Below are 19,319 nucleotides of genomic sequence, written 5' to 3'. Positions count from 1 at the left end.
CCATGTTAATAAAGTTAATACTCATCTAAAATTAGATAAGGAAATGAAGAAAAAGAAATAATAATTAGGTCATATACAATTTATCCAAATTAAAAATCAAAATCCCATTTATTGTAACCAAAATAAGAACTGGTATCAGTTTTGATTCTGAATGCTGTGGTCCGATAATCCAAAAATAACAAAATTTCTCGTTTGTGATGAACCAAAATTGTCACCCCATGAAAACCCTTCCCACACAAGTCGCAAAACATAAGCTTCCTACTGCAAACCTGCACATCCACAGTTGCACAAATGTATATACGTTCAGTGAGAAGACAAGCTTACCTTGCCTACAAAATACTAACAAGACAGAAGACGAAAAGGAAATACGAACAAATGGAACCGGTTATGAACTTTTAACCAAAAAATAGAACTGGAAGCACACTCGATGGACAATAAAGAGGCACTAAACCATGTTATATATACGGCATATCGTCCATTTTAGTGTTTCCCAAGTTCTATTTTTATTAAAAGGTCGTATCTATATATGCATATTTCACAAAGAAAGAACTATAAATTGTTAGAAGATTGTATAGCCAGACCACTAACCTGAATTCATTTTTTGAGGACCATGTGTAAGCAGAAACTAACGTGCTTTGTTAACAAAAGAGCCACAAAAGATCAAGTGATTCTTGTCAGGAATCCAGCTTTTTTCTAGAAAATCCGGCTGCCCTGATCGGTAGCAAAAGCAAATTGGCGTTAAGTAGCAGTAGCTGTGCAATTTTCACTTGATGAAAAGCTGGTGGCTTTGGTAGCATCATTCCCTCTGACTACTCTGTTACATATGACTTTGAAGGACTGTGAGCCATACGGTCGACTGAGCAAACTGATTGGCATTCGCAGAGTCTGCTTTCTGTTTCTCCTACCCCTCAACAAAATGCTGAAGGTTTTCTCTCCATCGTTTGTTCGTTCACCGCTACTTGCAGCATTTCCATTTGGGTTGTCAGTTGGTTCGCTCTGAGCAAGTTCAACCCTGCAAAGGTTTGAAGGACCATTTTCCTTTACACTTTCAACTGCATTGCTCATTGCCTCTGACGTCAGAAGGTTCACTTCTTGCTTAGTTTCCTCCAAATTGTCAATGTCCGCTGGCAGAACTGGAGCAGAATCATCATTGTGAAATTTTGGCTCCACTGTCGGTTCAGAAATTGGCTCAGCAACAGGTGTAGGGGCAGAGAAATCCATTGGATGACAACCAGGCCAAACTGGACTATGAACAAACTCGGGAACATGGGGGTTCACATTTTGCCATGCAAAATGATTTGGATGAAACCCGCTGCTAGTAATGGGAAAGGCACTGGTTCGGATTACTTGGGGTTGACTGTAAGGAGGGTACATAAAAGGCAATGGTTGTATGATGTTTGGGGTCGCAGGAGGAGAATGGTATGGGTGGTGAGGGGAGGAGCACATTGGATTGACCGTGGGTAAGACAGTACCGGGCCCTGGATGAAGATTCATGTTTACTGGCCAAGGTGCAACAGTTGGGACATTACCCGCACCCGAAGGTATTGCAATGTTCATGGAAACCGGAGCAGCACGTGCAGCAGGTGGTGAGGGATTGAATGGAGCTGCTGAGGCAGATAGCTTCTTACTGGGCAGTCCCCGAGTATCAACTGAACTCACAGCATCGTCTACACCTTGCATGGTAGAGTTGGAGTCATGCAGTTCACAAGTACCAGATGGATCCGTCTCACATCCCTTGGGAGAACCCAAAGATTTTGGCACTCCGTCTGTCAACAAGTTATCTTCTACCACTTCATCAATCTTAACACCGCTGGATCCGTGTCCATCCAAACTCTCTAATACCATCAGTGAAGACTTATCTTCCTTTGAATCGTTTGAAATAACTTCTCCTTTCTTCTCAGCAGCTCCGGTTTCGTCTGGTATGTGGTCTGTCGTAACCAATACAGAGTCCAACACAGAGTCCTTTTCTTCAAGTACATTTCCTAACTCAGTTGTGTTTGGTTTGGAATCTCCTTTGACTTCAGTTGTTTCTTCCTCATGAACTCGGACACCATGTTCCTGATTATCTGGAATGTTGTACTGGGTTTGAAATTTCCCAATAGTACCTGGTGGAGCCAATGCTACTTCCTTGTAAGAAGGAGACTTCCCAAGACTGACTACGGAATTTTTTACTGGGCCAATTCCATGTGGTGAAGCGTTTTGAATAGATTCTGATGGAGAACTCAAAATTTTGCCACCGTTAGAGGGCTCTTCGGTATCTACTTTGGTAGACGAAGGCATAGACTTAACTCTGTATGTTACACCTTTAACTATTCTCCGTCCAAACTTAGTACCTTGGGAGGGTTTTGCAGTATGATTGTCTGCATAACTTCCGTGAGATGTTGGCCTTTTCTTTACAAGATAATAACTACTGTTTTGATTAATATTCTTCACTGAAGAATAGTCCACGTCACTTTCAACATACTTCTTCTGGTAATTATAGACCTTCCCAATAGTTGCCCGCCGCTGCTTTAGACGCCGCCCATATGAGCCAGCTGATCTAGGTCTTTGAACTGATTGCCACCCATCATCACCACCTTCGATATATGTTTCAGAAGATATCTGATCGAAAACATTTGAATTTTCCTCTGCATTCTCTTCCACGACGTGCTGAGGTTCAACCAGAGGAGGTCTGCTCTCCTGGATAACATCTGTTCTATCAATTGGTTCAAGTACATTCGTCTCCTGACCCTCTTCGTCCGAACCCTCTTTTGTGGTTTCTTTTGAAGACTCATCAGAACTAGCTGAACTGATAGTTTGGATGGATTTTTCCTTCAACTGCACAAAAATTTGAAATAGTTTGCTCATGTGCATGACAATGAGAATAGGGAGTGTAAAGAAAGTGTGTCTTCTAGCAGGGCATGGTATCTCTATCTGAACACTAGAAATGTTCCTTGAAAGCTCACGCAAAATGGTCAAAATGGGGGCGGGATAATTCTTATTCGGTTCAAAGTTGAATTAATAATTTTTTTTCCCAGTAGGTGTGCTTCAGCTTGTTACCAATGATGAAGACCTTGCACGCAAGCAGGTTTTGTTGGGGTTTATCCATTTTAATAAAGGCTTCTATCAGTTCCAAGAGTAACCAATTTTCCAACAACAACAACAACAACAACAACAACAACAAAGCCTTTTCCCACTAAGTGGGGTCGGCTATATGAATCCTAGAACGCCATTGCGCTCGGTTTTGTGTCATGTCCTCCGTTAGAACCAAGTACTCTAAGTCTTTTCTTAGAGTCTCTTCCAAAGTTTTCCTAGGTCTTCCTCTACCCCTTTGGCCCTGAACCTCTGTCCCGTAGTCACATCTTCGAACCGGAGCGTCAGTAGGCCTTCTTTGCACATGTCCAAATCACCGGAACCGATTTTCTCTCATCTTTCCTTCAATTTCGGCCACTCCTACTTTACCTCGAATATCCTCATTTCCAATCTTATCATTTCTTGTGTGCCCACACATCCCACGAAGCATCCTCGTCTCCGCCACACCCATTTTGTGTACGTGTTGATGCTTCACCGCCCAACATTCTGTGCCATACAACATCGCTGGCCTTATTGCCGTCCTATAAAATTTTCCCTTGAGCTTCAGTGGCCTACGACGGTTACACAACCCGCCGGATGCACTCTTACACTTCATCTATCCAACTTCTATTCTATGGTTGAGATCTCTCTAATTCTCCGTTCTCTTGCACGATATATCCTAGGTAGCGAAAACGGTCGCTTTTTGTGATCTTCGCTAGATTGCTCCGATCATTAGTGTGGATAAGTATATAAATGGATATAGATAGGAAAGCAAACACAAGATGTACGTGGTTCACCCAGATTGGCTACGTCCACGGAATAGAGGAGTTCTCATTAATTGTGAAGGGTTTACACAAGTACATAGGTTCAAGCTTTCCTTTAGTGAGTACAGGTGAATGATTTAGTACAAATGACATTAGGAAATATTGTGGGAGAATGATCTCGTAATCACGAAACTTCTAAGTATCGGAATGTGGTATCGTCTTGACTTGCCTTATCTGTCTCACAGGTAGATGTGGCATCTTCTCTGGAAGTACTCTTCCTCCATCCAGGGGTGGTATCTGTAACTGGTGGAGATGCACAAGGTAATGTATCAATTTCACTTGAAGCTTACTTGTAGTTTCAGGCTTGGTCAAGCGCGATACAAACCATGTAGTAGGAGTCCCTCAAGTTGCCGAGCTAGGGGATTTGCTGAAAGAGGTGACAGACAAGGTAAGCAATCAGAGCTCCGGCTGATTGTTCACATTCTCCCTATCTTGCAGGCAGCATGAAGGATAAAGAGAAGAAAAATGAGAAGAGATGATATGGGATACTTTTGCTTTTGAAGAAGTAACTTTCCACAGGCTTATTCTTGAACTGAGCTGGAGGGTTTTCTGGTTTCCTCCAGAGTATAAGGCCGACTGAAGAATTTGAGGGTCAAAACAAGTCCATCAAATCTAGAGTACGTTCGACCCTACTGATATGGGATACTTTTGCTTTGACAGAGTAATGGATGTATCGGCACGTGTGCTGTTACGCTTGTCTCCACATGCTTCCTTGTATCCTTCTCACTTGCCCTATCTGTTCCTCAGGCAGATGCGGTATCTTCCCTGGAAGCATAAGATGTTGAAGATGAGTACTCGAGAGCAATGCCAGGTAAGTAAGTTCCAGGCAGTCAGTTCCTGGCTGGAAGCTTGATTCCAAGTGCTGACTGATTGCTCTCTTTCTCCTTGTCTTGCAGGTAAGAACAAGGCCAAAGGAAAAGACAGGGAAAAAGCATGATATGGGATACTCTTGCTTTTAACCCTGATGATATGAGATATTCTTGCTCTAGTATAACTTGTTTGCAGAGGTATTATCGGGGGGAAAGAAAGCTGAATATTTCGAAAGGCTTCGTTGAGAGTGCCCTCTCATATATGAGGAAGGGTTGAGCATTTTTGCAGGTCTGTCTGTCCGTTGGGGATGGAGGTTGACATATATAGGAGTCTCCTTAACAACAAGTAGTAATGCTATTCCTTTACCCTGTCAGAGCACTTTGAAAAAGTGGTCTGTGGTATGTGGAAAGCTGATGTTGCGTGTGAAGATTACAGACAGCTTTATCCAAGGAGATCCGGCTCTTGTAGTTGGGAAAGTGTTGCCTCTTCGGTTTTCGAACAAGCAATCCTATCAGGGATCTGGCTCTCGAGATTCGGAGAACGATGTCTCTTCGATTTTTGAGAAAGCAATCCTGCTGGGGGTCTGGCTCTCGAGATTCGGAGAGCGGTGTCTCTTCGATTTTTGAGAAGGTAATCATGTTGGGAGTCTGGCTCTCGAGATTCGGGGGGCGGTGCCTCTTCGATTTTGGAGCAAGCAATCTTGTTGGGAGTGTTTTCTCGAATGTGAGTAAAGGTTGGGCCTGTTTGCTAGTCTACCTTGCCACGAAGCACAGAGGTTGACACACAGGGACTTTCCAATTATCCAGCAATGGTACTGTTCCTTTACCCTCTCTTCGATTTTTGAGAAAGTAGTCATGTTGGGAGTCTGGCTCTCGAGATTCGGAGGACGGTGCCTCTTCGATTTTGGAGCAAGCAATCTTGTTGGGAGTGTTTTCTCGAATGTGAGTAAAGGTTGGGCATGTTTGCTAGTCTACCTTGCCACGAAGCACAGAGGTTGACACACAGGGACTTTCCAATTATCCAGCAGTGATACTGTTCCTTTACCCTTGTGGGTAATAATATGGGGTAGCTAGACCTTCAAAATTTATGTGTCTAAACTTTGTTAGTGCTGTTTCTTTGCTATTCTTTTACCCGTCTTGGTCAGAGCGATGTAGTGGAAGCTGCAAGCTTCACGTGCTCAACTTTGGCAGAGAACTTTGGCAAAGTTATCTGTGATACACATGAGCTACTATTGCGTGTGGGAAGTGGGTGATTGAACAGTAAGACTCATGTGCTTTCTACTTCACCAGAAGTCTTCGACAGAATGCCCATAATTTCCGCAAAGCTGAGTGTGCGTGTGACAGGTGCTGCCAAGGCTGGAAAAGTAGGTGCCTCTTCGATTTCTGAGATCGGCCCTCGTGGTCTCTGAGCAGCCCAACTTTTGAGAAAGCAAGCGCCTCTTCGATTTCTGAGATCGGCCTTCGTGGTCTTTGAGCAGCCCAACTTTTGAGAAAGCAGACGCCTCTTCGATTTCTGAGATCGACCCTCGTGGTCTCTGAGCAGCCCAGCTTTTGAGAAAGCAAACGCCTCTTCGATTTCTGAGCAGGCGCCTCTTCGATTTCTGAAGCTCCGTCGAGTGCAGATTTTTATAGGGCTGGCATTAAGTTCCAAAGCACACTTGAATCTCCACCAGTAGAAGCTCCATTCTTACACTTCTAAGATCTTGATTTGTTCGACCTCTTCTCTCTTCAACACCTTTGAAAATGTCTGGCCCCTCCGACCGTCGTTTTGACTTGAACCTTGTTGAAGAGGCAGCCCCGCCTTCTCCAGACAACATATGGCGCCCATCCTTCGTCTCCCCTACTGGTCCTCTTACCGTTGGGGATTCCGTTATGAAGAATGATATGACCGCTGCGGTGGTGGCCAGGAACCTTCTCACTCCCAAAGATAACAGACTACTTTCCAAACGATCTGATGAGTTAGCTGTTAAGGATTCTCTGGCTCTCAGTGTTCAGTGTGCAGGTTCTGTGTCTAATATGGCCCAACGCCTATTTGCTCGAACCCGCCAAGTTGAATCATTGGCGGCTGAAGTGATGAGTCTCAAACAGGAGATTAGAGGGCTCAAGCATGAGAATAAACAGTTGCACCGTCTCGCACATGACTATGCTACAAACATGAAGAGGAAGCTGGACCAGATGAAGGAATCTGATGGTCAGGTTTTACTTGATCATCAGAGATTTGTGGGTTTGTTCCAAAGGCATTTATTGCCTTCGTCTTCTGGGGCTGTACCGCGTAATGAAGCTCCAAATGATCAACCTCTGATGCCTCCTCCTTCTAGGGTTCTGTCCAGTACTGAGGCTCCGAATGATCCCCCTCCGGTGCCTTCTCTTTCTGGGGCTCTACCGACTGCTGCGACTTCTCCTAAGCAACCTTTGTGAAGGCTCTCTCTTGTTTGTTTATTTTGACTCATGTATATGTACATATTTGTAGCTTATCGGGGATATCAATAAATAAGCTTTCCTTCATTTCAACGTATTGTGTTAAATACACCAAAGCCTTCTTCTCTAAGTTCTTTGAATTTTCTTTTGTTGGAGCTTTGTGAGTGGAGCATGTAGGTTGAGGTAGTGTTCCCTTAATTTCCTGAGTGAGGAAAACTTCTCGGTTGGAGACTTGGAAAATCCAAGTCACTGAGTGGGATCGGCTACATGAATCTTAGAACGCCATTGTGCTCGGTCCTGTGTCATGTCCTTCGTTAGATCCAAGTACTCTAAGTCTTTTCTTAGAGTCTCTTCCAAAGTTTTCTTAGGTCTTCCTCTACCCCTTCGGCCCTGAACCTCTGTCCCATAGTCGCATCTTCTAATCGGAGCGTCAGTAGGCCTTCTTTGCACATGTCCAAACCACCGTAACCGATTTTCTCTCATCTTTCCTTCAATTTCGGCTACTCCTACTTTACCCCGGATATCCTCATTCCTAATCTTATCCTTTCTCGTGTGCCCACACATCCAACGAAGCATCCTCATCTCCGCTACACCCATTTTGTGTACGTGTTGATGCTTCACCGCCCAACATTCTGTGCCATACAGCATCGCCGGCCTTATTGCCGTCCTATAAAATTTTCCCTTGAGCTTCAGTGGCATACGGCGGTCACACAACACGCCGGATGCACTCTTCCACTTCATCCATCCAGCTTGTATTCTATGGTTGAGATCTCCATCTAATTCTCCGTTCTTTTGCAAGATAGATCCTAGGTAACGAAAACGATCGCTCTTTGGTATTTCTTGATCACCGATCCTCACCCCTAACTCGTTTTGGCCTCCATTTGCACTGAACTTGCACTCCATATATTCTGTCTTTGATCGGCTTAGGCGAAGACCTTTAGATTCCAACACTTCTTTCCAAAGGTTAAGCTTTGCATTTACCCCTTCCTGAGTTTCATCTATCAACACTATATCGTCTGCGAAAAGCATACACCAAGGAATATCATCTTGAATATGTCCTGTTAACTCATCCATTACCAACGCAAAAAGGTAAGGACTTAAGGATGAGCCTTGATGTAATCCTACAGTTATGGGAAAGCTTTCAGTTTGTCCTTCATGAGTTCTTACAGCAGTCTTTGCTCCTTCATACATATCCTTTATAGCTTGGATATATGCTACTCGTACTCCTTTCTTCTCTAAAATCCTCCAAAGAATGTCTCTTGGGACCCTATCGTACGCTTTCTCCAAATCTATAAAGACCATGTGTAAATCCTTTTTCCCATCTCTATATCTTTCCATCAATCTTCGTAAGAGATAGATTGCCTCCATGGTTGAGCGCCCTGGCATGAACCCGAATTGGTTGTCCGAAACCCGTGTCTCTTGCCTCAATCTATGCTCAATGACTCTCTCCCAAAGCTTCATTGTATGACTCATTAGCTTAATACCCCTATAGTTCATGCAATTTTGTACGTCGCCCTTATTCTTGTAGATAGGCACTAAAGTGCTTGTTCGCCACTCATTTGGCATCTTCTTCGTTTTCAAAATCCTATTGAAAAGGTCAGTGAGCCATGTTATACCTGTCTCTCCCAAAACTTTCCACACTTCGATTGGTATCTCGTCTGGGCCTATTGCTTTTCTTTGCTTCATCTTCTTCAAAGCTACAACCACTTCTTCCTTCCGGATTCGACGATAAAAAGAGTAGTTTCTACACTCTTCTGAGTTACTCAACTCCCCTAAAGAAGCACTCCTTTCATGTCCTTCATTGAAAAGATTATGAAAATAACCTCTCCATCTGTCTTTAACCGCATTCTCTGTAGCAAGAACTTTTCCATCCTCATCCTTGATGCACCTCACTTGGTTTAGGTCCTTTGTCTTCTTTTCCCTTGCTCTAGCTAGTTTATAGATATCCAACTCTCCTTCTTTGGTATCTAGTCGTTTATACATATCGTCGTAAGCCGCTAACTTAGCTTCTCTCACAGCTTTCTTCGCCTCTTGCTTCGCTTTTCTATACCTTTCACCATTTTCATCAGTCCTATCCTTGTATAAGGCTTTACAACATTCCTTCTTAGCCTTCACCTTTGTTTGTACCTCCTCATTCCACCACCAAGATTCCTTTTGGTGTGGGGCAAAGCCCTTGGACTCTCCTAATACCTCTTTTGCTACTTTTCGGATACAACTAGCCATGGAATCCCACATTTGGCTAGCTTCCCCCTCTCTATCCCACACACACTGGGTGATTACTTTCTCTTTGAAAATGGCTTGTTTTTCTTCTTTTAGATTCCACCATTTAGTCCTTGGGCACTTCCAAGTCTTGTTCTTTTGTCTCACTCTTTTGATATGTACATCCATCACCAACAAGCGATGTTGATTAGCCACGCTCTCTCCTGGTATAACTTTGCAATCCTTACAAGTTATACGATCCCCTTTCCTCATTAGAAGAAAATCTATTTGTGTTTTTGACGATCCACTCTTGTAGGTGATCACATGTTCTTCTCTCTTCTTAAAGAAGGTGTTGGCTAAGAAGAGATCAAATGCCATTGCAAAATCCAAGATAGCTTCCCCATCCTCGTTTCTCTCCCCAAAACCATGGCCACCATGAAAACCTCCATAGTTGCCTGTCTCCCTGCCCACGTGTCCATTTAAATCTCCTCCTATAAATAACTTCTCCGTCTGAGCAATTCCTTGCACCAAGTCTCCAAGATCTTCCCAAAATTTCTCCTTCGACCTCGTATCCAACCCTACTTGAGGTGCGTACGCACTAATCACATTGATAAGTTCTTGTCCTATTACAATCTTGATTGCCATGATTCTATCTCCTACCCTCTTGACATCTACAACATCTTGTGCCAAGGTCTTGTCCACGATGATGCCAACACCGTTTCTCGTTCTATGTGTGCCCGAATACCAAAGTTTAAACCCTGAGTTTTCTAGATCCTTTGCCTTACTACCAACCCACTTAGTTTCTTGTAGGCACATAATATTTATCCTTCTCCTCACCATAACTTCCACTACTTCCATAGATTTTCCCGTTAAGGTTCCTATATTCCACGTTCCTAAACGCATTTTGCTCTCTTGAACTCTACCCTTCTGTCCTAGCTTCTTCACCCTCCCCCGTCTAATAGGATCAAAGTACTTCTTTTGTGTGTCCCGGGTAAAGTTGATAGGAGCATATGCTCCCAAACAACTTTGAGTGGAGTCGTTCGAAAAGAAGTTTCTATGGCCCCCTTGCTCATTTAACACTGCATCCGGGTGCCGATGGAGATACAGCGACCCTTGCTCACTTATCACTGTGCTCGGGCCGCACAGCGCGCCACTTACGGGTGACGCCCTAGCTTTAGCGCTATTTTGTTCTGGATTCATTTTCATAAGGATTCGACGTGATCATGGAGTGCCGGCTGTCGACTACCTGACGCCCTCCCCCTCCTCCTTTATCCGGGCTTGGGACCGGCCATGTAAGACATAGGCGGAGTTCCAATTTTCCAACAACAACAATTTGGATATTTCTACTTACATTTGTTAAGAGCCCAGATTTCATATGAACTAAGGATGGGTTGAACCCATAACCACGACGAAAACTCTATTTTTCAAGAAGGGAAGAAATAACAGAAACTGGAAAAAAGATAAAAGAAATGGCAAACAAAACCACAAAAGAAAATGGGTCTGAACTCCAAACGTACCTTTGTTAAGTAGCTTTTCCTCTTTCCTGCCACCTCTCTCCCTTTGGCACCATGAGCTGGACTAATGTAGTCAAGCAAATCTGATACACTGCCAAGTTTAGAACAATATGGTATTAGAAAGGATTTAAGGCAAGAAGTCAGTAGTGGCAATGCATGTAAAGGATCCACTAATTCATCTTAGCCAGAGTAATTGTCTCCCGACCGGAAAATTCAAAAGGAATAAATTCAATATCAAGGCAAGTTTCTCGAAGTGGCATGCAGGCATGGAAATGGGTCACCTCTTACCATCAAATCCTCATTTTTACACTTCCAAATCAACAATTCAAGTGCATAGGTAAATGAAAATTACAGCCGTGTGGTTAAGCATAAAAACAGGAGCAGAAAGTACATTATAACTTCAGCAATCCATATTAACGTTAACAATGCTATCAAACCTTAAGTGGCCTTTGCTGGCAATAGATGCATCAGGCTTTCGAGTCCCATTTCTTGCAGCTTCTTGCTGTTCGAAAGCCTTGGACTCAAAGTACTCAAGCCAAGCAGCAGCATCCTGCAGTGTTTGGTAAAACATTTTTGAATGGTTAATCCTCGAGGAGGTAGAAGAGTTTTAAGAGAAAGGATGGGCTAAACCAAGAGGAGGGTATACTTGTGTCCGTAAGTCATCTGGGCCAAGCTTTGCTCGTAGAATTTGCAAAGTTGTCTGCTCATGCTGAACACTTAAAGGGTAAGCTTCCATCAAAGAGAGAGCAATTGCAATAGCGTGGTAACTTGCTGCTGTCTGGAGAGATTTAACATTAAAATGGTTAAATTCTCAAATATACAAAATAAACAATTTACAGTTTACCATATTAAATCAAATTTCCAGCAGTACATCTGTGAAGGTGTTAAGACATGAAGTTTCACTGGTTGTTTACTTGTTAAAAACTGAGTCCTCATTTTTTGCGCTAACTGTTTAATTACCGCAGCATCTGACCTCGAATATTGTGATAGCTTATAAGCTTTAGGACATAAATAAATTAAACAACAACTAAATGAATGAATACACAACCTGAATATGGTCCGGGCCGAGTAACCTTTGATTACACTTCAAGGCTTTGTGTAGATATCGAAGGGCAACATGCACATTTCCCAGGCCTTCCTCCATCATAGCCACATTGATGTATGTTGCAGCAGTGTTTGGATGAGATGGTCCACATGTGAGATGCAAAAGATACAGAGCACGCTTTACATACCTGAACAGCAGAAATTGTGAGCTTGTACTTGTGAGGAATGTAAAAAATAACGCGTATACTAATGAATGAACAGACTATGCAGCATGCAGCTATGACTCATGACTAATTTATCACCCTGTTTCTATGCCTTTAAATGGAAATACATCAACGATGAACAAGAAAAGGGACAGCAGGTTATCTGCCCCCATAACTAGCCCCATAGGTTCGATCTGTGAAACAAAAATGGCAAGCAGCTTGCATCCACAAGATCGAGAGAGCAACCCATTCACATCATCACTTTGAAAATTATTCCCCTAAACACATAAACTGTGATGTTATATACATCGGGATCACTTTTGAACAAGAAAAAAGCATACTTGAGAGCCAGCTCCGTATGTTGAAGTCTGTAATAGAACACAGCAAGATCCCCATAACTCTTCATGGTGTCTGGATGGTCAAGCCCTAATTCTCTCTCGTTGATATCCAGGGCCTTTTGCTGATAAATTGTAGCCTGTAATGGGAACACATCATTGGTCATCCACGACATAAAACCTTTACAAAATGAAAGACAAACTTTCTATATTTTGCACACTTCTGCACATTCCGTTCCACCTTCAACAATAAAAATATGAAACCATATGTAGCCGATCCCCCAATTTAAAATCTGTTTGACCCAGAAAGTAACAGTTATATATGTCCCAGAAACACTGAAACAAAAGGGATAGGAACAGACCTGATTGAAGTCTCCAGTGTGATATAAAACTACAGCAAGGAGGCTGTAAGCTCCTGCTGTCATTCGATGGTAGGGACCACAAACTGCTACCAGCTTTGCAAGAGCCTGCAAATGGCAAAGTACAGCCGGTAACCAACTAGAATATTAATATAAAAAGGTGAAAGAAAACCTTCCAGCACCAGTCTGCGTACCTTAGTGCCAAATGCAACTGCATCTTCAAGTTTTCCCTTATCTAAAGCTGTTTTTGATGATTCTAGGAGTTGCCTACCATCTGCCGAAGAGCAAGCAGCTTGCTGAAAAAAGTAAAAGAAAAGGTTAAATTACTAAAGATGGGCAATCACTCTTATCCCTTCTAAAAATCGAAAGAAAGGAAAACAGATGCTTCTAATGTTTTATGTCCAGTCGTCACCTTATGCACTGGGACTAGGCTGACAATATCTGAACTTTGGAACGGACTTGGAGAATCCACATCAAAATCCCTTGGAACCATCTCAATACCCACCTAAATTTGGGGGGTGGGGGATAGGGGGAAGAGAAAGCAAAATGTCAGTGTAAACTTAAAAATACAGTGTAAAATTACGAAGTCAGAATTCAAGAATGTGGGCCATCTCCAGAATCTAATATGCGGTGTCATGATATATACCTTGTGACATAATCCACGTAGAATCGCAAATCTCCTCACATCGTCATAGTTGAAGCTGTTAATATCCCATCCATATCTCTTTCGCAAGAATACCTCCAGCCATTTCCACACAAGAGAATGAACATTGCAAGACTTATTTAATTCTTCATTATCAGAAACCCCCAGCATAAGATTTAATGCAGCAGCAATTGAAACAGCCATTTTCTCAGTGTTACCAACGGCAGCAATCACTGCCTGAAGTATGTGCTTAAAAGCTCGCACTATCATCTCATGAATGCAAAGGGACTGCACATGGGATAGCTTCTCCGAAAGCTTGACCTATAAAGAAATAAAAGTCATTTCGTTCAATATGATAACCTATTTAAGCAGCATTCCACATATCATCTACATATAGCATTTCAAAATTTTCTTATGAGTTTCAGTTTGGAGATGAGAGGCAATGCAAGTTAATGTTTTCTATTAGTGAAATGCTTAAAGAAGATTAGAGCTTTGATGCCTTATAAATAACGTGACTGGTTAACACTGTCTAACGGTCACCAGTGCATAATAAAGGGAGGGCTAGCTCGAGATATTCTGAAAATTGCCATGATTTTTGTTCTTTTTTATTTCTTCTATTACATCAAAGCCACGTAAACAAACTACAACCACAAATCTGACTACAGAGTATAGTTAATGAAGTTCAGAAGGGACATAAACACCAAGCAAAACTGAGGACACAAAAGAAATTGATTCTTAGGTAGATGAGTAATATGAGACATGTATTAAAAATGAAAACCCTAAGTTAGAAGCACACTTACAACATTCCCCAGAGAGCGCATCCGAAGACCTCTAGTATGCATGAAATCAGTCAAGGTCCGACCATCAACCGGTGAAAGTTCCAAGGAACCAAAATCTGCTACCTGCATTATACGAATATTTTATAGAAAGAAGAATCACCAAACATTACTTCCATGCAAAAAGATAACAAGCTTTAAGAAAAAAAATGTTTACCAGTTTGGGAAGAGCAACTTCAGAGTAATACTTCTGAGACAAGTCGATCAGTTCTTGCAGAGACTGTCAAGCACACAATACATTAGTACACAATGTGTAGTACAAATAAATAAATTCTAAAGCCTCTAGTGACACCTATAATGTATTACCTTGCAGTGAAGTCCAGTTTCTGAATCTTTTAGTCGAGCAAAGGCAGCATCAGACAATATCTCTGTCAACACAAGCTCATTTTCTTTGGCATTAGTCTCAAGCTTTGATTCCACAGAAGGGGATATACTATTTTCAACTTCCGCAACAACACCATCTACATGAGACTTTGAGCTTTCAGATTGCAGCTTGGTATTGCCTCCATCTGATTTTTTCTTGCTGTTCTTAAGAGATTTAAGAGGTGTCCCAAGTCCCTCAACCTTCAACTCATTTTTAGCCTTCTCGTTTGACGGTTTCTTATCTTTGTCTGCATTTTTTTGGTCTTGCAAGTGTTGTATCCAGCAAGCTCCAAGTTCCCATCTCACAAAATTATCAGAATCTAGCTCCTCTTTCTCAAGCTTAGCAAGACTTTCTTCTAACACCCCCTCAACAAAAACACATGAGGCTGAAAGATCTTCGTGTTCCAGAGTTTGCATATGTGATGCCGGTTTATTCTGCTCTGAAGGTATTGTCTTGTGAAGTAGTAATCTTAAACTGCAAAAAACAAGATACTAGTTAGGCTCTTATACTCAAAACTCCATGACAAAAGGTTGGTAGCTTTACATAATACTCACTGACACATTATTGGGCTCTTACACTGAAAACTCCATGTTGGTAGCTTTACATAATACTTACTGACACATTATTGCGTACCTGTTGATATTAAGGGCATTGGCACCACCTTCGGGTTGATCAACAAATTCAATGCTCTGAGATGGAGAACCAACTTTCTTATTTTCTTTCCCCTCAACCTTGACAACTGCAATGTAACCACAGTATCTGACATTGACAACACCTAGAGTGTTGACATCCTGCACACAATATTTAGCAAGAATGACCTCAACCGCACCAAAGTTACAAAATAAATCGCATTTGGTAGAGACAAAGATTATTGATCAACAACACTATCTCAGAAATAACTTACGTGGGCAGCAGTATTTTCATCTGCGGTGATCCCTTTCAGAAGGTTTCGTTGCGCTAGATTCGCTTCGTCCACTCCAGTTGCTTGAATTCCATCAATTTTAGTATCTACCTTACAGCTTGCATTAGAAACATCTTTCATAACTGTGACATTCAAGTCCCCTACACTCTTGGAGTAAAGAATCTCACTGTTTGGAACTGAACAAGTCAATTCCGGTTTTCCCATTACATGCTGCACAGCCTTAATGGCTCTAAAAATGGAAACATCGACGAATAGGCTGTGAAGAAGGAATGCTTTCCTATCACGAATCTGCCTCTCCTCGGCTGTCTTGCAAGGCATGGATGCAATATGCCAAAACTCATTAGCCCAAGGGATCAGATCAAATTTCCCATCTCTTCCTAGACCACCACCATTTCCACCCCAAGTTTCATCCTCCACGGGGAGAGCAGGGAAAACTGATGGTGACTGCGCTGAAACAGGGGGTACGAGCCACGTGTTTGCTCTAAACCCATAAGGAAGGTTCCCAAACTGCAAAATATCAAAGAAAATCAATTACAAAATACAGAAATAATAACACAAAGACTCATAAAAGAAAGCATAATGAATGATCCCATACCTTATTCCGTTCTGCAAATGCTTTCAAGAGCTCATCATAAGCCTGAAATATGAGAAATTAAATATACACATATTCAATACACAAATGAAAAGTTAGAAATAGAATAAATGCAAATCACTACAGAAACTCAAATGCTTTACTAACATTGTCGAAGGCTCTACTAAGCTGCCGTAGCAAATCGACGAGGTTGTGACAGAGAACCCGCTGCTTCCCTATGCTATAAAACCCCTTTCGGCAAGCTTCAACAAGAAGCACCTTCCCATTGCAAAGCTTCACCTGAAAAATTGCCAATATACACAATGTATTTCGATGATCAGACCCAAAAATAGATAAATAAATTGTCTTTGGGTGCGTGTGGATTGTGCAGACGAAGGTCTTACTTCTAGAGAAAAAATGTGATCATCCGCCGCAATCTCATCGACTTGCCGTTTCGCCGCCCTTCGAATAACTGCAAAATTCATAAGCATTTACACTCAATTTTTCAAAAATTCAAAATTCTGCTTCCAAATACACAGATGAATACGTACATACGTATACACGTAGTAGAGAGGGAGGGAGGAGAGAAAGTACATTGCAAAGGGGGAGTGAGGTGGGAGAGAGAGAAGAAGTCGTAGAAAGAACCAAGCTTGAGGCAGGAGTGGCTCATCTCGGTCTCCGAGTCCCCCGCCACGTCTCGCTTATCGGTTCCGGTAGGAACTTGAGACTTGGAGGCGTTGACGGCGGCGGCGGTCGTGGCGTTGGATTTCTTGGAGATCTTATCCTGCGCAACCGGAGCATTTTTGCCGGAGCCAGTTGAAGAAGCATCGAGCTTCGATCTTTGGTCCTTCGCCGGCAAAGACGACGCTCCGAAGCTTGTCGTGCAGGCAACAATGTCGAGCACGCGTCTAACGTGCGCCGTGGCGCGCTGTTCATCGTAGTCCTCTGAGAAGCACAGAGAGTGAGAAATTTGACTGAGGAAGAAGAAGCATAATACGACGACGTTCGGACACTCTGGCCCAATGGGCCCTCAAGTGTCCAATTCCTACGGGGCATAAAGATCATAAAAAGTGCAGATAAAACGACGTCGGAATACGTTTTGACTATTACCTTCGACCAACGCCAGAACGCACGGCTTCAGTGCGGAGACGTCCACCGTGTCCTTCAATCGTTGCCCTCTTACCTGCCATAAACGACAATAACATTATGGTCGTTTATTCTCCTTTTTTTATTTTTTTGTCACAATTGTCGTTTATTCTCCTTTAGCAACGACAGTAATGCCTTTTGATTTGGTAATGCAAAGGGATTGAATTCCTTCAACTACATCCCATTTTTGATACTTATCCAAAAGGGGAAATCGATACTTTGAAATAATAATGATAAAAAGAAAAAAGAAATAATGTGGGTAATGGAAATTACCTCATGAGATAGTGAAAAGTTCGTAATGTTACAAGTTTCTGTGTTCACTGATAATAGCTGACGAACATCGATAATCTTATCTGTCGATATTCCCTGTTCAAAACTATCCTGTTATTTTACATATATAAAATTCTGATGCATAAATCGATCTTTATAAAGAGTATGTAATCAGTAAATATAGTAGATTCAACGTCAATACATACAAAATAGTATAACTTTTGTCATTACATTCTAGCCCTGAAAAACTAACTTTAATCATGGGAAAGTAGGTGAAAGTGTTTAGGAGTTAGTACATATTCAAATCCAACCACTGAACAAGTTAAGAACTAAACATATGCTCTTAACCAATGTCTTCCAAAGAGTACAAGTAACAAGACAGACAGAAACACTTAGGAATTTAGCTTTTTTAAATTAAAAAATTATAATCTAACAACCTTCAAAACGACACTGCTTTCATCAGGAAGGTTCACAGTGATATCCATAACAACAGGAAGAACTGCAGAGCAAAAAAAAACGGACAAATGATTAATTAGTTAACTTAATCGGTGCTTAACTTACGTAATCCAAAATTAGCAATTTGAATAAGAAATATAAGATAATGATAAATACCCTTTTCTTCTTTCTTCTTCTTGTCTCCTTTTCCCTTTCCACGGCTGTTTCTGGGCGCCATTTTTGCAGCTTGCTCTTGAAGGAATGAGCTTAAACTTGAACTTACTTAATTACTCTCCTAAACATATATATTAATTCATTAAACCAGTGTTAATAAGATTGGAAAAAACTAGGATAAGGTTTAAAGCATAAGGCAATACTAACCACAAATTAATTATCCACTAATCCATAAACTCATAAAGTTAGCACAAAAATATATAGCTAAATTGAATATTAAGTGAAAATATATAATTAAAGAAAACACTGAAAACTTTGAACGTTTGTAGGACTTCGAACATTTACCGAGTATTTGAAAAGAAAGTGGAAGACTTTGTTTTTCTAAGTGTTGAAAACAAGGAGCTTACTGCACCAATTAATAGCCATGCATGTAGAAAGCCATAATTAAGATAATAATTATGCAGAAGAAGAAGAAGAAGAAGATATGGAGGAAAGCTTGCTCTTTCTTTCTCTCTCTATATCAGTTTCTCTCTCAAAGTTTGGAGCTCGAGAGTTTTGGATAACGAGGAGAGGAAGAAGAACACAGTGGAAGATAATGGGGAAATGAAGGAGGAAAAAAAAAGGTAGAGAAGGAGAAATAAAAGATATAGAGAGAGATGGTGTGATAAGGAAGGAAGGGCGGAGATTTAACAGTCAGAAGAATGTATTTGGCATTTTATGGCAGTTTTTCTGGCTTGTACAGAAACAATTATCAATTTGTATCCATTTGTTTTGTGGGATAAGTATTTTCATTTTTTGTGTTTCTTTTTTAACAAAATGATATTCTAATTAATTTAAACAATAAGACGGAAAAAATTCGAACTTGAATACAGAAGGGTACATTGTCTGGCTAACTTGATTACAAGCAGTCTACAATTGCTTTGTCTTTCATTTTATACGATGATGTTTGATTATAAAATGTAAAAATTTGGTTAAACACATATAATAAGTCATTTATATTCCATAATAATTATATATAAACTCGTCATCCAAGCAGGTATGCATTTTCATTTTCTTTTTAATTCAACTAGCTAATTTTAATAGAAAAATTAATGAAAATGGCTTGAAAACTTTGAGTTTTAACGATAAGGACAAAATAAAGGGTAAAGTGAATAGTACCATGATTAACTTTTTAGTATAAAAATGTGGTTTTTCATTAAAGT

The 19,319-nt window shown here is 41.3% G+C and overlaps 1 protein-coding gene across 2 annotated transcripts; it reads right to left on the bottom strand.

Annotated features, from left to right (window-relative positions):
• Positions 1 to 89: 89 nt before the first annotated feature.
• Positions 90 to 18,786, bottom strand: LOC126620241 (protein REDUCED CHLOROPLAST COVERAGE 1-like). 2 transcript variants are annotated; one of them, XR_007622308.1, is made up of 25 exons: positions 18,463 to 18,786; positions 18,121 to 18,238; positions 17,946 to 18,007; positions 17,512 to 17,604; positions 17,203 to 17,275; positions 16,687 to 17,037; positions 16,497 to 16,564; positions 16,261 to 16,392; positions 16,117 to 16,158; positions 15,504 to 16,028; positions 15,233 to 15,390; positions 14,542 to 15,073; positions 14,393 to 14,455; positions 14,200 to 14,301; positions 13,403 to 13,720; positions 13,169 to 13,261; positions 12,951 to 13,052; positions 12,760 to 12,864; positions 12,404 to 12,537; positions 11,864 to 12,047; positions 11,462 to 11,593; positions 11,253 to 11,365; positions 10,819 to 10,906; positions 589 to 2,817; positions 90 to 269 (listed from the first exon to the last, which is right to left on the bottom strand). XR_007622308.1 is itself a non-coding variant. In XM_050288757.1 (24 exons), exons 2-24 carry the CDS (start codon positions 18,179 to 18,181, stop codon positions 739 to 741), a joined length of 5,610 nt encoding a protein of 1,869 aa, XP_050144714.1. In that variant the 5' UTR covers positions 18,182 to 18,238; positions 18,463 to 18,786; the 3' UTR covers positions 585 to 738. The 2 variants fall into 2 exon arrangements, 1 of the variants encoding a protein (XP_050144714.1); XM_050288757.1 differs by lacking the exon at positions 90 to 269 and having other exon boundaries at positions 585 to 2,817.
• Between the last annotated feature and the right edge of the window lie 533 nt (positions 18,787 to 19,319).

This window comes from Malus sylvestris, chromosome 1 (assembly GCF_916048215.2).
Source record: "Malus sylvestris chromosome 1, drMalSylv7.2, whole genome shotgun sequence".
Lineage (NCBI taxonomy): Eukaryota > Viridiplantae > Streptophyta > Magnoliopsida > Rosales > Rosaceae > Malus > Malus sylvestris.
Note: the sequence above shows the minus strand (reverse complement) of the source record. Positions and strands in the feature narration are given on the sequence as shown.